Source organism: Triturus cristatus, chromosome 10, assembly GCF_964204655.1.
Source record: "Triturus cristatus chromosome 10, aTriCri1.1, whole genome shotgun sequence".
In the NCBI taxonomy this organism is placed as follows: domain Eukaryota; kingdom Metazoa; phylum Chordata; class Amphibia; order Caudata; family Salamandridae; genus Triturus; species Triturus cristatus.
The window spans coordinates 1,217,310,296-1,217,328,120 of record NC_140593.1 but is presented as its reverse complement, the minus strand read 5'-3'; the positions used below and the strand labels follow the sequence as shown (position 1 = coordinate 1,217,328,120).

At 45.4% G+C, this 17,825-nt stretch overlaps 1 protein-coding gene across 2 annotated transcripts in view; it reads left to right on the top strand.

Annotated features, from left to right (window-relative positions):
- Nucleotides 1-17,215, top strand: part of IRAK1 (interleukin 1 receptor associated kinase 1) — a 286,369-nt gene extending 269,154 nt beyond the window's left edge. Inside the window, exons 13-14 of one of the 2 annotated variants that reach the window (XM_085629743.1) lie at nucleotides 7,835-7,954; nucleotides 16,722-17,215. In XM_085629743.1, the coding sequence (XP_085485869.1) occupies nucleotides 7,835-7,954; nucleotides 16,722-16,783 (182 nt within the window). In that variant the 3' untranslated portion in view covers nucleotides 16,784-17,215. The remainder of the gene's footprint in view (nucleotides 1-7,834; nucleotides 7,955-16,721) is intronic. The other variant, XM_085629744.1, reaches the window with a different exon arrangement.
- The last annotated feature ends 610 nt before the right edge of the window (nucleotides 17,216-17,825 follow it).

Genomic DNA, 17,825 nt, shown 5'->3' with positions numbered 1-17,825 from the left:
ATCACAAATACCTCCATACGTTGTGCCCTAGATGCAGCAGACACAGCCTCCAGGGCCATCAACACCAGCGTCCTTCTCCGTCGCCATGCTTGGCTAAGGGTATCTGGTTTTAAACCAGAAGTACAAGCCTCCATCCTTAACCATCCCTTTGACCAGGAACATCTATTTGGGGCAAAGGTGGATGAGGCCTTAGAAAAAATGAAAAAAGACACGGATACCGCAAAATCCATGGGGGCCTTACAGTCACACCCGCCCAGACGCTCCTTTGGCCGCTCCTCCTTTCGGAGTACATCCAGAGGCTACTCCTCAGACACAGCGTCCACATCATACAAATCCCCTACTCAGACCACCTTTACAAAAGGTTACCAAAGAGGCGGCTACAGGGGTAACAACAACAAGGGCAGAGGCAAAAAAAACAACGCCCGTTCTGCCACCGCTCCCCCCAGACCATTCCACTCCAATCGGGGGCAGACTGCAAAATTTCCTTCATGTCTGGGCGACCATCACCTCAGACAAATGGGTGACCCAAATAATTCGGTCAGGCTACTGCCTAGAACTAACATCTACCCCCCTAAACATTCCACCCAGGCAACACCCAATGTCACAAGAACATTCAAAATTACTAAAGCAGGAGGTAATCTCCCTCCTACAAAAACAGGCAATAGAACACCTTCCAGTCAATCAACAAAATATGGGGGTCTACTCCCTATATTTTCTCATACCAAAAAGGGACGAGACTCTACGACCTATTCTAGATCTCCGGCCCCTAAACACATACATACACTCAGACCATTTTCAAATGGTAACGCTTCAGCAGGTACTTCCGCTCCTCTCCCAAAACGACTTCCTCACCACTCTGGACTTGAAAGACGCATACTTCCACATTCCAGTGCACCATGCCCACAGAAAGTACCTCAGATTTGTAGTGGACGGACAACACTACCAATTCAAAGTGCTCCCGTTCGGAGTCACAACAGCACCACGGGTATTCACCAAGTGCCTGGCAGTGGTGGCGGCACACTTGAGAAGACAGCACGTCTTCCCATACCTAGACGATTGGCTGATAAAAGCCACTTCATACAATCAGTGTGTACAACACACCTCCACCACAATCGAACTACTTCACCAACTAGGCTTCACGGTGAACCACCAAAAGTCCCAGCTACAACCATCCCACATAAAACAATACCTCGGTGCCACCATAGACACCTCAAAAGCGATAGCCTACCCCAATCCGGCCAGGATTGCAAGCATTCAGGCTTTACGACAAAAATTCATACCTCAACACTCCCTTCCAGCACGAGTGTTCATGCAACTAATAGGGATGATGGCCTCTTGCATTTGCATAGTGCCCCACGCAAGACTCCAGATGCGTCCCCTCCAAGAGTGCTTAGCGCACCAGTGGAATCAGGCCCAAGGTCAACTGACAGATCTGGTGTTGGTAGACGGTCGCACCCATCGCTCTCTGCAGTGGTGGAACACCACAAACCTTTCCAAAGGTCGACCGTTCCTGGACCCGGTTCCCCAGATAATACTAACAACGGACGCATCGCTCTCCGGCTGGGGAGCTCACCTATTACATCTAACCGTGCAGGGCACATGGACGCCTCAACAAAAGTTACACCATATCAACCATCTGGAGTTACTAGCAATCTTTTTAGCCCTAAAATCTTTTTTTAAACACAGATTTCATGCAAGGCAGTCCTCATTCGCACAGACAACATGACGGCCATGTATTGTATACAAAAACAAGGCGGCGCACACTCTCCACAGCTCTCTCAATTAGCACAGAGCATATGGAGATGGGCAATTCCCCACAAAATCTTTCTCCCAGCTCAACATGTCCCAGGAGTCCTAAACACCATGGCAGATCTGCTCAGCAGACAGACACAACAAATCCACGAGTGGGAACTTCACCCACAGGTTCTTCATCCGTTCTTTCAAATGTGGGGGCATCCACAGATCGACCTCTTTGCCATCCACGGAAACACAAAATGCCCAAGCTTCGCCACCAGATACCCACACCCATTGTCCAAAGGAAATGCGATACGGATGAACTAGTCAGGCAAATTTGCGTACGCTTTTCCGCCTCTCCCACTCATTCCATTAGTGGTGCGCAAACTACAACAACACTCCCTCACACTAATCCTAGTAGCTCCAACGTGGGCCAGACAACCGTGGTACACCACGCTGCTGGAACTCTCTGTAGTACCGCACCAAAAACTACACCTCTCACCATGCTTCCTAACCCAGAACCATGGAGAGATCAGACACCCGGACCCAGCTCAGCTCAAGCTTGCGATCTGGCTCCTGGAATCCTAGAATTTGGGTACCTAAATCTTCCCCCTGAATGTATGAACGTCATCAGAGAAGCTAGACGACCTACCACTAGAGCGTGCTACGCTGCCAAGTGGACGTGTCCATTCAACACATTATAGGCTACTTACTCCACCTACAAAGGTGTAATCTAGCCTATACGTCCATTCGACTACACCTCGCAGCAATTGCAGCTTACTTACAAAACAGGCAACATCTATCACTCTTTAGAGTACCTGCCATTAAAGCCTTCATGGAAGGCCTAAAAAGAATAATTCCCCCCAGAGTACCACCCTCAACTGTGTGGAACTTAAATATCGTTCTCACAAGGCTAATGGGGCCTCCCTTCGAACCTTTACATAAATGCGAACTGCAATTCCTAACATGGAAAACAGCTTTCCTTGTAGCCATCACTTCCCTTAGAAGGGTCAGTGAGATACAAGCACTTACCATACAAGAACCTTTTCTTCAAATGCACCATAACAAGGTTGTTCTCCGTACCAACCCAAAATTCCTACCTAAAGTCATTTCCCCTTTTCTCCTAAACCAATCTGTAGAACTACCAGTATTTTTCTCGCAACCACAGACCGTTGCAGAAAGGGCTCTGCACACGCTAGATGTCAAACGAGCCTTACTCTACTACATCGAGAGAATACAACCTTTACGCAAGACCAAACAACTGTTTCTCTTTCTCTCCACCACACAAGGGCAACCCCATCTCAAAATCAGGGATAGCTAGGTGGATTGTAAAATGCATTCAGATTTGCTACCACAAAGCAAAACGAACGCTATCCGTTCCCCCTAAAGCCCATTCTACACGAAAGATAGGGGCTTCCATGGCATTTTTAGGGAACATCCCATTAGATGATATCTGCAAAGCAGCTACATGGTCAACACCGCACACTTTCACTAAACACTATTGTGTCGATGTGCAAACTAAGCAACACGCTAGTGTGGGCCAGGCTGTACTCAAAACATTATTTCAAACCACTGCAACAGATACCGGTGGTTGCCGCTAAGGTTGGGAACTGCTATATAGTCTATGCAAAAGTGTGAAATCTACAGCTCATATGCCTCGAACGGAATATGCTACTTACCAGTATGCATCTGTTCTTGGCATGTAGAGCTGCAGATCTACCCACGCCCACCCGCCTCCCCGGCTACCTGTATCTGTTCCAGTTTATCTTATTTAGATACACACATGGGTTTCTTCACTGTTGTTACTACGCTCCATCTTTCCCTGCTGGCGAAAAACAATCTGAGGATGAAGCCAAAGCCCATGCGCAATACCATCCAAAGGAGGAGTCACCGACCTCATGACTTCCAAAGACTTTCCAAGAGGAAAAACAAACTGCAAACATCCGGACGCACCACCAGATGGCGATCTATGCAAAAGTGTGTAGATCTGCAGCTCTACATGCCAAGAACAGATGCATACTGGTAAGTAGCATATTCCATTTGTTTTAATAGAAAGTTGGAGCTTTTCTAGATTCAGTTGAGGCCACTCGTCAGCCATACTATATTCTGTCTGATGCACCTGCACTGCTCCCACGATTCAATCTGAGGACACTGATTTAATTTTTAGCCTCCAATTTCAAATCCTTCACATTTACAGTATGTCTTAAAATTTTCAGCTGTACATTTAGCTTCTTTGTTTATATACACTTTATTAATCTGTTAATGTTATTTACATTTTTAAGTGAGGAGGCCTCGCGGGCGACTAGGGGTTTCCACACCACAGGTTGGGAACCACTGGCCTAAAGATGTGGTAGGAATGCCTCTAGTTGCATTCTCAACAAAAGAAAATATATGAAAATAATTAAATGAGGCTTCACAGCAGCCTTTTGTGGCAAATGGAATGGCCGCCGAAATCCCTTAGCAATGCTTCGGACGTCTCGTACTTGAGAACTTCATGTTCAGGATATGGACCTCCCATTGAGGATGTGCGTTGCTTCAGACGCCTGTATGAACAATGCCGTTTCCAAACTCTGAGCTGCAGTAGTGAATTAAGTGACCCTTTCCTCTCCATGTAGTTTTCTACCTTTTTATATTTGATTTTTTTCTCCTGTTTCTTTTAAAGTTATCAGTGTACTCAAATTTGAAGGCCAAGAAAATGTATTTCTCATTCTTTCAACACACACCCAACAGGCGTTTGTTTATTTGCGATCTCAGTATCAAGGAGTTAAGCCTAGCTTAACTTACTTGTTTTTAACTTGAGCTCATCTCCCTTTGGGCCTAACCTCTAGATGGCTAGGCTCAAATATCCATGGAATCTTACATGTGAGCTCTGCAAGTCATGATTTTTGCCATCTGCTCCAGCCCACAGCTTTTTCAACCCTCCCAAGATAGCAAAGGGATTTTAAAATCGAAAAAGCAAAAGGATCCAGTGCTTATTGGGCTTACGCTTGTCGTCCCATGGCTACCACTGAAACAATTGGATACACACAACTAACCCTTGGCCAGGTTCTGCTCAGCTAGGTCCTTGAAAGGTTACTGAAGGCCGCTGCAGACGAGGCCTTGGCACCGACTACAGAATGATATGGACTTCATCCAGGCTTTGACCTTCCACATCCTTCTTTGGAAGTTCTATCAGAGGGTACTCGGATGTAGCTTGGTTCCAGTGCACAGTGAGCACGAGACACGTCTAGGAACACCCTTGGCCACTTAGGGAATGACATCAAACACACAAAAGGTGATGGGAGAAATGCTTGAAATATGTCTAACCACTGGCAATTGCTTGGGATAGCATTCCAACCAATCATTCTTTGACCAGGCGAACCACCCCAATCAGGGCAAAACAGTTCATGGGGTATGACCAGACGTGGATCCTGTGCACACTGCCACTGAAACCAAACTACACCTGACTGAAGAGCCTCAGTCAGGGCGACACTGGTCTTTGGCTGCTTGTGTTCCAATTCAAGGAAGACGGTGGACAGGCAGTACGGGCTGGACTGTTCCAATTGGAGGAAGGGCGAGACTGATTTGCATATGTTTGGGTCCAAAATGTGGTGACATGGTGTTCAGAATAGCGATAGGCTGGGATGCAGCTCTGTGTAATTACAGTGGCTAAGATTGATTCAAGAATTCCTCCCATCACCTTTTTGTATATTTCAGCTCAGAATTTGTTATCTGCATTCCTGCACTGCTCAAGGTGTGGTTGGATATCGCAGGACTTGCTTAGAAGCAGTAAGACAGGCCTTGCCGTCTTACTATTCAGAAGAGTAAGGAGTGCGCAGGTACCCCGCTTAAGTGAATGTCCGTTACCTTAGGTATTCCTGTGGCTCTTAGCTTGAAGTGTCTTCAATATGCTATCTCTCCTCACCCCCAGAAACGGCTGCAGACCTATGGTGTATGACTTATCCTTCTAGTGTACTCAAACTGAAAGTTATATGTAGGAAGATACTATCACATGGGCTCAAGGCCATGGTGTAGGTATGCACATGCAAGCCTCCATGGCCACAATGTTCAAAGCTTTGCAGATTGCTTCCAGTCCCCGCCACCAGGTGGTGGTATTCCCAAGACACAGATCCAGGAGTGTGTGGGTTAGAGACTGATTTCAGCTCTCAATGGGGGACAGCGTTCTTCTGTGTCGTCTTCTCTTATTTATTTATTCATTTATTTGTGAGTTTTATATAGCGCAAACTTGACCCGAAGTTATCAGAGTGCTTTACAGATTAAGCACAACAATAATAACATGAGTTAGAGATGTATATAGTAATGGTAAAGGTTAAAAAATAACATGAGGTACATAAAGGGTACATAAAAATATATTAATGGTAAAAATGCAAACTGTGTACAACGGGATATGTCACAAAATAGCACGTACCGGGGTCTCATAAAGCGCCAATAAAAATACACAGCAACAAATATAAAAAAGAAGAGCCTGAAAGATAGTAGGAAACATGAGCGCCACGAATCCTGAGGTAGATATGAAGAGAGAGTAAATGCGCCCGAGTGGGTGAAGGCACATGGCATCTTAGCACTAATATTCAAGGCAACTTGGCGCTATACAAAGTGGGAATGATATCCGTAACACGAGGTAAAGGGAGGAAATTAAAATATATAGTACACCAGGAATAGTGGGTTATATAAGCAGAATAGCAGCGGTACCGAGTTACATGAAAGTGTAAATAGCTGTGCAATTAGACGGTACAACAATGATGAAGAAGACACCTCTACCACCCTGCAGGGAAAGTCAGTTGTATTTAGAGTTAGCCTGCATAGTCACAGAGGGGGTCTCTCCCCGGGCAGCTTCTGCCACCATAACTGGAGGAGCCTCTGTAGGAAGAAGCATTGGCAAAACCAATAGGTTTTGCCTTGGAGACCTACTGTCTCTTCCAATGTCTTTTCTTTGTGCTGTACAGCACCAAAGGACCGAAGAAAACACCGTGCCCGCCTACGGAATGACTTCCGCCCAGCGGGTGCGGCATCACAGTTGTTTTTTTTATGCTAATGAGTTCCATTAGCGGGTTGCGGAAGGCAGCAACTGGATCGGTGAAGGGAGAAAATGAAAAATAGCTTGGGGAAGTGAGGCACAGAAGCGCAGGGGCCCAAGAGGGCAACATGAGCACAAATGGGGGCCAACAGCGCAAGGATGAGAGAGCAATGGAGGGGGAGGGCACAGCAGCTCACGGGCGAGAGTTGGGATGGGGACAAAAGCACATAGGTAAGGAGAACGATTCAAAGCAGGTAGGGGGTATGAATCATGTGAGCGACTGCTTGGGTACACATGCGCTCTCATGGAGTGCTTTAACAAAAAGAAAAAAAGTAGCTCCATAAATTCAAGTAGTGGAAGGACACAAGTACTTGGGGGCCATGATCTAGGGAAGTGCCAAACAGAAGAAGAGGAAGTGAAATCTACACACGTCAAACTAGAAGCAAGCAAACGATGAAGCTAGCCAATGGTAAGCAATGGGCAGTCTCTAAGCCCACTGTAAGCTAACAAAATGTCTTGCAAGCGTCATCGCATGCGCTCTCTCAGGCAAGACCTAAAACCTCTATGCTACCAGTTCCATCGTCCCTGCCACCACCATATATATGAGTATTGGAAATGTAGACCCAAAGTGGGGTACACATCCAGTACCCACATTTCAAGTGATGTGCTAGGAGGTTTTGCCCAGCGAAAGATTGCCATGTGTTGCCTGGTGGTGTTATTCAACGTTGATGCCAGGGAAAAGGATGGCGAATCAGTAAGTATAAATTGGGTGGCGGGTTCTCCTCATGGCCATTGGTGGTGCCAGTGTCAACAGGTCAGTCACCCTTCTCCTGCCTGTTAGATGTAGTTATGCTTTTCTTTTCCTTATGCACGAAGTGTTATTGTTCTTGCTTGAGCTTGGCAGCGCTGATACTCTAATACTTTGTCAAAGAAACTGGCAGTAGCTAGAGGGGTTCAGTATGATACCACAATTCCCACACCCCAATCTCCTGAAGTGTACCTCGTCTGCGGCATGTGCATTGTTCTTTTGGCCACTCGTAACCATCCTTTTAATCCGTCTCCACATTTCCTTCTCTTGGGTAGACGGCCCTCCACGAGAGATCATCATAAATCCAGCCAAGGAGAGGTTTGTTCGGCTACTGGCAGAGTATTCGCAGGGAAACATCAGCAGCCTGGAGCTCCTGAACTCGGGATCAAATCCAGGTACGACTTGTCCGACACTACCAATGGAGGTTTTTAACCGCAGCAGTCCCTGGTAAAAAAATGACTGAGTGCTAACTGCCGTCTAAAACTGATTAGTGTTTCAGGTCCAATGTTGCATCTGTTCATTGTGTAATGGATGTTCCCTCATACGGGGGCGTGGTCTGGTGCCAAAAAGGGAACACTTTGCCGGAAGACTTTGCACTGTGTTTCAGACACAGACACACTGGCAAAAAGGCACTTTGGGACAGGCCATTGAGGCTTCCAAGACCTCCAGGCCTTCTCCAGACATCAAAGACACATTTCTATATCTATTTGTCTCTTCCAAGGCAGACTGGGCTTGTGCCTGCACAGATGTTGACAACATTGCAGGATCTGCAATGTCGCTGTGATTGTATGCAGACCCTGCACCCATGCCTCTGAAGAGGACAGTGAAGACCCCTCAAGGTCGAGTGCAGTCTGACTGGATCCATCTTCAAGGGGACCTTAATGACCCATAAACGGTGTTGGGGGAGCGTGCAGGGGGGCAGTTTGAGCCATTGTTCCTTGTTTCCCTCCTGTGAAAAGCACCGCCATGTGCTGGATTGTTCATCCTGCACCGGCTGTCATTCACAGAGAGCAGCCACGATGGAAAAACATGGCCACATGGAATAGTTCCCACTGTAATGTGGTTGTTACACTTTTGTGCGTCTGGCCGTTACTGCTTAGTGACCACCCCAACCTGCATGAGCCCCTCAGTATCCATTGGATGGATCGTATGACCTGTGCCTCCCACTTACTAACACTTTCTTACTCAGTCTTCGGAAAAGATTTCTGCCCGTGGTTAGGTTTGATTTCTGAGCCAGGAAACCCGCCTGCTTCAAAGAGATTTAGAAATTGTTGTGGCAGATGGGATTAAAGGCATTTTGTCTATGCAGCTCTTCTCTGAATCCCCATTGCATGACTTCCCCCCAAGAGATGCACATTTGCTTTCAATTTCTTTTTGAGCAGTATATCGTAAGGATTAGGCGAATAATGTAAAATATATATTCTACGCCCATAACACCAAAACAGAAATCCCACTTATAGCTGGTCACTTTGCTCTTCACCTCTCCCGCAGAGTGTTTGTTCAGTTTAATCACGTTATCACAATGAAGTTATCTCAAGCTAATGAGCGAGCGAATTTGTTTTAAAAAATAATTATTTGCTGTTGGATCTAACTACCCTCCTGGCTGAAGTATTCCCTGTGCTCAAGATTAAGTGCACCTTCCCAGTGAATGCTCTATATTTCAAAGTATTTAAGAATATTAGTCTTTAAATTGGATCGTACAAGTTACCAAAAGAGCGTTATAAAGGTAACATCTAGGGAATTCACCAAAGAGCACAGTCGTTTTCTTTCTTTTTGATTTATCCTAAACTATCCAAAATTCCAATGTTATTTCATCCGTGTGATGTAGATTGGATTGGTGCTTCAGAATTTTTAATTCCATTCCATACCCCTACATGGTCAAATATTGAATTTACAGCTACCCTTTGGTGAACCCGCTAGGCCTTCAGATCCCCAACGCCCTCTGTGTCCCGATATCCTTCTCATACACCTAAAGCATCCTCCTCTCCATAGTGAAATGATCTCCAAATGTTGTTAGGACGCCTATTGAATATTGTTTTCTGAGTAACACTCTCTCCAACGTGTAGGCACTTCAGCACTCCATGTGTATAATATGTCCAGAATGGTCGAGCCCAAGCTCACGTGTGACTCAAAGCGTAGCATTTGAAATGCTTTCCAGCAGCTCCATTATGAATTTCCAGGTCCCATGCTGCTGGGGTCTTTGTTGGCCCCCCATCTTTGTCCGCACCTTTCTGTACCCCAAACTCTGGCTTCATGGTTTACAATTGAAATCATTTTTTAGGTCTCGCCTGGCGTTAGCAGCGCACATGCGCTGCTCTCGCCATGCGAGGCTTCTTGGAATCAATACGGTTTGCAAAGTTGACTTTCGGCCGTATTTTCATTGGTGTGAGTCATTTGACGTCACCAATTATGCTAAACGGGGTGTAAGGATTGTCCAGGAGGCTTTTTAGTCCTTCCTGGTCACCACCCTGTCCACTTTTGACCCCCCCCCCCTGGATCTTTTACAGGCGGATTTACACGCTCTCCTTTAAAGGACAGTAAGCACTCTTTTCTTTTCATTTGCAGCGCCGTCCCCACGCTCATAATGGCCGCTCGGACAGCCTCTCCTGCTTCAGCCCCCCACCCCTCGTTGTTTGTCCATCCCCTTGCTTACTTGACCTGTCCGTCCTGACACACACTGTTACTCCCCTAACCGTCGGTGCGGCCACCTCGCCCTGGAGTCTCCGCGGCTGCCGCAGGCATAAAGGACCCCCCGCCTTAATATCTGCGCAGTACCAGCTTTCTTTAACATATTCACAGTTCTGTTCACACAAGCCCAGTGCACAAAATACGCCTAAGGAGCCTCTCGGAATCGCAGAGGGATGCAGACTTCAACAAACAGACTGGCACTCGTCCCCTTACTTAAGCATTGGCATACTGCAAACACTCTGCAGTGCAGGTTCGTACTGAACTCTCTACGTGCGTGTGTCTTGCTAAACGGCAAGCCTCTTGTGCACTAAAGAATGCGTATAAACCTTAGCACAAGCAGCAGCAAGTGTGTTATGTGCAAAGTGCAGCACTGTATGGTGTCACTCAATGTGCAGTGATTGCGTATACGGTTCATTGCGCTGTTGATTGCTACTCCGTGTGCAGGGCAGACTATGCTCCTGTGCGCAAGGGCGCCTATGTATGAGAAGAGACGTGATCCTATGCAGAATGCCACTTCAAGTGCATTACTGGTGTGTTACTATGCAGTTCTGGTTGTGCAATTTCTATTTCTTCGTGCAGGCTGCCTCTGTGCGTGGTTGAATAGGAAGAGATGAGTGTGTGCTTTTAAATGCACCCCTAAAATGCCTAATGTTACTATCAGATTCTAATTCTGATTCATGTTACCACAGATATGATGTGTAACGTGTCCCATTTTCCACTGCTGCATGAAAACGCAACGTGTGTATATTCAGTACTTAAATGTACATTACCGATTTTGTTGCACGAAGTGTGCAGGGCTTAGCAAAAGATAGATGTGACAAAATCCATGATGTGCTAACAGACTTCATTTTCCAAACATGGGCATTCTCTATTCTCATCTTAAAAAGCCCACCGCTACATGGGCATTATTTTAAAACCCCTCCACCCCACGGTCTCTAGAAGAGGGAGCTTGGTGAGCCGCAAACGAGGAGGAAAGCAGCATTTTTTAGGTCTCGCCTGGCGAATACTTTTCGAGTTTCTTTGTGGGTGTCTTCTCCCAGCTGACTGTTTCAATCTAGTTTCACCCCGATGACCTCAGTGTTCAGTAAGATGTGGCTGACTTAAGAGTTGGGGATCCCGGTTTGAGTCTCTGCGTGGGCGCATCATCCTGTGATTGTGGGCAAATCACTTAATCTCTCCGTGCCTACCAAAACAAGCATTTGCAATGTAATAGGTCTCGCATTTACGCAAGTTTAAGCTATTGGCATTATAAATGACAATGCCTTTTATTTATGTTTTAAAAACGAAAACAAAATCAAAAGGCATTGTTATTTGCATGTCAATAGCTCAGACTGGCGTAAATGCAAGACCTATTGCATTGCAAATGCTTGTTCTTTATGAACTTGGCCATAGATGTTTCTCAAGCACCATTGACTTTTTTAGAAAAAATTAATGAGCACCTTCAGGAGGTTTTTAACCTGGCTTCTACCTAGTCAGTCATAATATGTTAATCTACATGAGTGGCAAGATGTTTCAAAAAGGGATGTTTCACATAAAGGCACTGATGGTACATAGCGTCATAGACACAAAAAGTGGTAAACTAAACCAGAGTGGTGGTGAAGTCTGTGATGGCTAGAAAACAAGCACTCAGCCAGGTGGGGTCAGAAACACAGTTATAGAACAATTAGCCATGGTTTATTGTGTGCAAGAAAGGAATTACCAGTGCTTCATTGTTAACAGAACAACTGGGCAGGGTGACCTGGTTAGTTTTGTGGGGACATGTGACTCTTCCGGAGATATTTTGGATGCATTTCATCTTGCTGCTAGTTGTAAATTAGTGCCAGCCAAATGTTGGGAGAACTGTGTAACCTGAAGCTCACCAGCAGTGTCTAGGTCTTTATCGGGTATTATGTTGATGGAATTTAGAGCAGAAACTTTATCAAGTGCACATCTTTCCACGGGAAGGCTTATGGCATTGATGGCCATAGTGTCGGGGTCTTGTGTGTACATTATATCTGCGTGCCTAGTTCTGTTTTTTGGATTACATGAGGGGTTTTGCCCGGGCACTTTTGGCAACCCCAGCCAGATATTGAAATTGAATAATAGACACTGGCACACGGCACAGCCGGAGCTAGTTTCTTGTTATCCTGGTACGGTCGGATGCCAACTAATGACATGATAGCACCTTGTATGTCCTCACTGAAAAGACCGTCTGTGCCAGTGTACTGCACTCTAACACAATAAATAAACAACTTCAGGAACTCAAGGAAACTAACTTGCCAGCTTTGTTGGGCTTCACAGCAGTGGCGTAACGAAACTTGAGGGGGCCCCCCCTGCAAAGTGCATGGAGTGACCCCCTTCTGACTTACTCGGGAGCTGATAGGCCAGAGTACTGCGCTATGGGGTTATGCCACTGCTTCACAGCCCCACTTTGGTTTGGACACTGGATCAAACATTTACTATACAGGTTCCACTGTGCCGTGGAACAGCAGCTGAGACCAGGGCTCAGCAGAGGATAGAACCTTTCTACCAAGTCTTTCAAAGTCAGGCCTAAAATGTTTATTACAGAAATACTATGGTTCTCATTGCTAGCGGGAGGATTTCCTTAAAATTGGACCTCTGTCGTTCATCTTCTCTTAGTCTCTCTGCTTTTCTTCTCTCTGCGTGCTTCCTCATCACTTGCTGTCAGGGTTGTCCTAATTTGTTGCGTGAACTGCAGTTCATAGGCTTGAACCCCAGCAGGGCCACCTCAGCCTTTAGCTATCTCATGATCATTGAAAGGAGCACCATTCAATTGAGCGATACCACCCATCGCACCACAAACCGGCCAAAGTCTTGCTGCAAGTATTGTGTATGAAGACCGTTATCATCAGAAATACATTATCGTCAGTCTTAGTCATTTGATGTCATTGTGTTGCTCACTCAGTCAGTCAGTAGTTCTTTATTCGGTGATTAAAAAACACCATAAAAGTCATATAAATACACACAATTTAGTTCATCCTTAAAAACACAATTAAATCATCTTATGAACCCTGACTGGAATAACAGATCATCAAGGGGAAACACAATTGACTCACCCTCGGTCCATTAACTAGAATTATATTACATTAGGGCCACAGGAAAAAGCAAATCACATATAACCATAATGATCACGTTGAAACCTCCCCTCTAGTTTTTCTTAGTCTCAGCGCAACTTTCATAAAATTCATCATACAGCATAATGTCAGCGGCTCGTGAGCTTTTTGTAAAAAGAGCAAAGCAGATTTAGCTTCTGTCAGCTTAGCCCTTTTTAAAATTTCTTTTAAAAACTTCCGCCGTGGCATTAAATAAAAAGGACAAAAAAGTACGAAATGAAGGGTGTCCTGCGGAGACCTATTGTCGCAGCCGCAGGCACCCTTCTGCTCAATTGACACAGTAAAACCTGGCGGGTCTGCCAGTAAATGTGATAAGCGATTGAGCCTAAAACGACACATTAAAAACCTCTCTTGGGCGTTATGCATGAGATAGAGGTAGGGTTCCATCCCCTCGGTAGTCTTAACCGTGTTATGAGCAATCACCACACCTTTGGACCCTTCCTCTAGTGTTCTTCTTGTGTCTCTTTGGGCCATGAAGGATCTCTTTAGTGTCATTTTATCTTGAGTAGTGATTGCTTCAGGGTTTGTGAACAAGTCTTTGCAGCCTAGTCTATCCAGGTTAGACTCAACATATTTTAGCCAGGGGATATTCATACTTTTATCTCTTGTCAGGCAGTCTTTTAAAATGAGCCTGCTCAACGCGGCTTCTGGGTTTGTCCAGATTTTAAGCCAAGTTAAAATGGGTCTAAACTTGACCAGGTCTTCAATATAGGGCCTTCCCAATTCTCTATGCGCGATAACAGCTGGAATACGCTGGGGTAATTTTAAGACTGACCTGAAAAATGTATTTTCCTCGCGCTGCAGCTGATCCGTATTTACATATCCCCACACTTCCGCACCATACATGGTTTTTGAGCAGCAGATAGAACTGTAAAGATTCATGGTTTGTTCCGGGGACCATCTGCCCAATCTCCTCCCATAACTCGCTATGGCTCCATTTGAAGCAATTAATTTCCTGCATCGCTCCTCCACTAGAGGGGAGAATTTTAATGACTCGTCAAATCGTAGCCCAAAATAGGTGAAGGACTTCACTTTTTCTAGAATATGGTCCCCAATCCTGTACACAAAGTTGGAGCGTGATTTATTGCCTACTGACATCACATAAGATTTACCAAGATTGGCCGACAGGTCTAAGGCTTCCATGAACTTGACAAAGCCGTCAATCAGTGTCTGTAGACCTTTTGGGGTGCGAGCTAGCAGCACCGCGTCATCGGCATATAATAGGACCGGAATATGACGCGATCCTACTTTTGGGCAGTCAGTGTTTAGGTTAATTAAACACTGCTCTAAGTTGTTGATATAGAGGGTGAATAAAAAAGAGGCAAGGATACACCCCTGCCTTACTCCACTAGTACATACGAAGGCTTCTGTTAGCCCCCCCTCAGTGTTGTAACGTACCCTGGCTGTAGTATCTCGGTGTAATTCTCTCAGTATGTTAATCAGCCCTGGGTCTATTCCCCACTTACTCAACATCGTCCAGAGTTTACTCCTGTTTACATGGTCGAAGGCTGCCGCCAGATCCATGAACCCTAGATGAATGGTTTCATTACTCGTTTTGGTATACTTTGCGGCCAACAGGTACAGGTTAAGACATTGATCACTAGTAGATCTACCAGATCTGAAACCATATTGTGTGTCTGGAACAATATTATTGTCTTCAGACCATTCAATAAGTCGGTTCAAAATGGCCCTTCCTAAAATCTTGGCTGTTATGTCGATCAACGAAATTGGGCGATAACATTGGGGGTTGTCCCTATTACCCTTTTTAAAAATGGGGACTATAGCTGCTGTAGACCAGGACCGGGGTAAACCGCATGTGACTGCTGCATTTATAACCCTTGTAATAATTGGGGCCCATAGGTCTACATTACTCAAGAATAGATCCGGGGGGATCCCATCTTCTCTTAGCCTCTCTCTGTGCTTTTCTTCTCTCTGCGTGCTTCCTCATCACTTGCTGTCAGGGTTGTCCTAATTTGTTGCGTGAACTGCAGTTCATAGGCTTGAACCCCAGCAGGGCCACCTCAGCCATTAGCTATCTCATGATCATTGAATGGAGCACCATTCAATTGAGCGATACCACCCATAGCACCACAAACCGGCCAAAGTCTTGCTGCAAGTATTGTGTATGAAGACCGTTATCATCAGAAATACATTATCGTCCGTCTTAGTCATTTGATGTCATTGTGTTGCTCACTCATTCTCTATCCTCATTTCGACTTTCAGTCTCCTGGCTCTGTCTTTCAGCCGATCTGTCCTTTTGTGTGAATATATCTGGGGTCTGTTTCCCTGTGTCACTGAGTCCCTCCCTGTTTCAGTGCTTTGCTGTCTGCCAATCTTTCTATCTCGCCCGTCTTTCTGCAGGTCAGTCTCTCTCTTCGTGTGGATTGGCAGGTCTGTCTTCTCTTAAAACTTATATCTTCTGTGCTGTCCTTAGATTATCTTAGACAGTCCTGGAATCTATCTGTATTGGGTACCTGCAAAACCTAGTCTTCTCCTCTTTGCCCAGCGTACCATGTAAAAACCCTCCTGTTATCCTGCACATGCAGGGTACTCTGGCTAAAAACTCACCAAAGTAACCTATGCCCCTGGTCAGAACCCACCGCTGCACATTTTTACACCTCACTTAATTTTTTGTCCCCTTCTCAGGGTAACAAACGTCAGCCTTTTTCTACTCATGTGGAAAATGGAATATGTCTGCCTTGGATTCCCTTACTACTTTAAAATCTTCCATCACAAACCTCTCCTCACCATCTGCGCCTTGATATTTGGAAAATGCTCTTGCCAATTGTTGTTATATGAGTACTTATTGCAAGCGACTCTCCTTCTTATCGTTAGCCCTAGAATCCTGAAAGTATGGTGCCCTGAGCAACAGTCTAAGTATTGCAACTTGCCTACTCCAACTTCATCTTCTAGATAATCAGTTTTTGTTTTGCAACTCTTAAACCTTGGCTGTGCTACAACTGTTCTATCTAGCCCATCTCCTGCAGCCAATCCAGTGACCACACACCCTCCAAGGAATGTGCCCACTTAAAAAATCTGTAATCCGATCAAATCTGTCAGTCTCTGTGTCTCTTTCTTCCTTTCTTTGTTTTTCTTTCTTTCCTTCCTCTTTTCTTTCCTTCATTGTTTCCTTCTTTCTTTCTCATATGTTTTTGTTAACCTGGTGCCAAAATTCCCCACTCAAAAGTATGTTCAGCTAAAGAAACAGAGAAGTTGTACTTAACTTTGTATAGACCTTACACTTTTTGCTAGGAACTTTATTTGGGTCACAAAGCCCCTTTATTCTTATTTCACATCATTTATAAGATCTGCTTTGGTGATTTATGAAATTAATTGTTGGTGTCTGTACTTCTCTCCACAGGTCTTCCTTCATTGCAAAGAGGCAGCCGGGCTCCAGAGGAAAGCGACGAATATAACTTCTAGTTACCTGGAGCTCAAATGAAGGGAAATGGAAATCCAGGTTCTCATTAAGGTGCAAGGACACAGAGTATTAGTATTGAGAAGTTGCACAAAGCTGTAATAGCATCCCTCGTGAACAGCCTCACCAGCTAAAAGCCTGACTCGACTGAGGGCCCTAACAGCTTCCAAAGGCTGAGAATGTGAACAGCCTCCTCTGAGATTGGTAGCATCACTGACAACCAAGGCCATCGACCCACCGCCATCAGAGACTCTGACTGTTGGCAGAAGACACACTCCTCTCCTTCCGGACTATTGGCTTTTCAAAACTTTCATTGAACTTTTGCTGTGGCAATATCGCCAGACTCAGAGGCTTGACTGCTAAAACTGTAGATTTTTAAAAAGAATAATTGCACATTTAAAACCGTAATGAAATTAAAAGGTCGCACATCACCGAAATCCTGACCTTTTCTAAACGCATCCTACTCCTTCTCCTTTGTGTTTGTTTACCTCGCCTTAATACCATGCACTTCACAGAGAAGGCACTATTTCAGTCTATGTTCTGAGCAGAGCCATCTGCTGAAATCTTTATATGTCCAGTTGTGAGTAAAACTTGCCGATGAAGGCAGCGTCCTGTTCAACATCCCATACACGATGCCCATCACTCGCTAGGGGTCCCTTGGAGACCCTGTTGCGATTCACTCAGAGCATGGAAATTCCTGGTGCTTTTTACTGGCTCATCTTCAACAATGCTCGAGTGCCTAGACACCCCTAAGGTATCGGCGCTATTTAAATGTAGTTAGTGGAAGTCATTGTCGTAATGTAAATGTGCTGTGCATTAATATCTGGGGTGTGCACAGTTCACACTTGAGTACATTGTGTAATAGGCCAGACTCGCAGAGTCAGCTGCTGCACTAATTCAATCACGGCGTAAAACAAAGTGACTGTCTGGTCCGAAGGGTCGACAGGTGGTGAACCAGATAGAGAAGAATGGACCCCCAGTCCACAGTAGGGTAACACCAAAACTGTAAAAACAGCCTACTGATGGTAATGTTACTGGGGGGGGGGG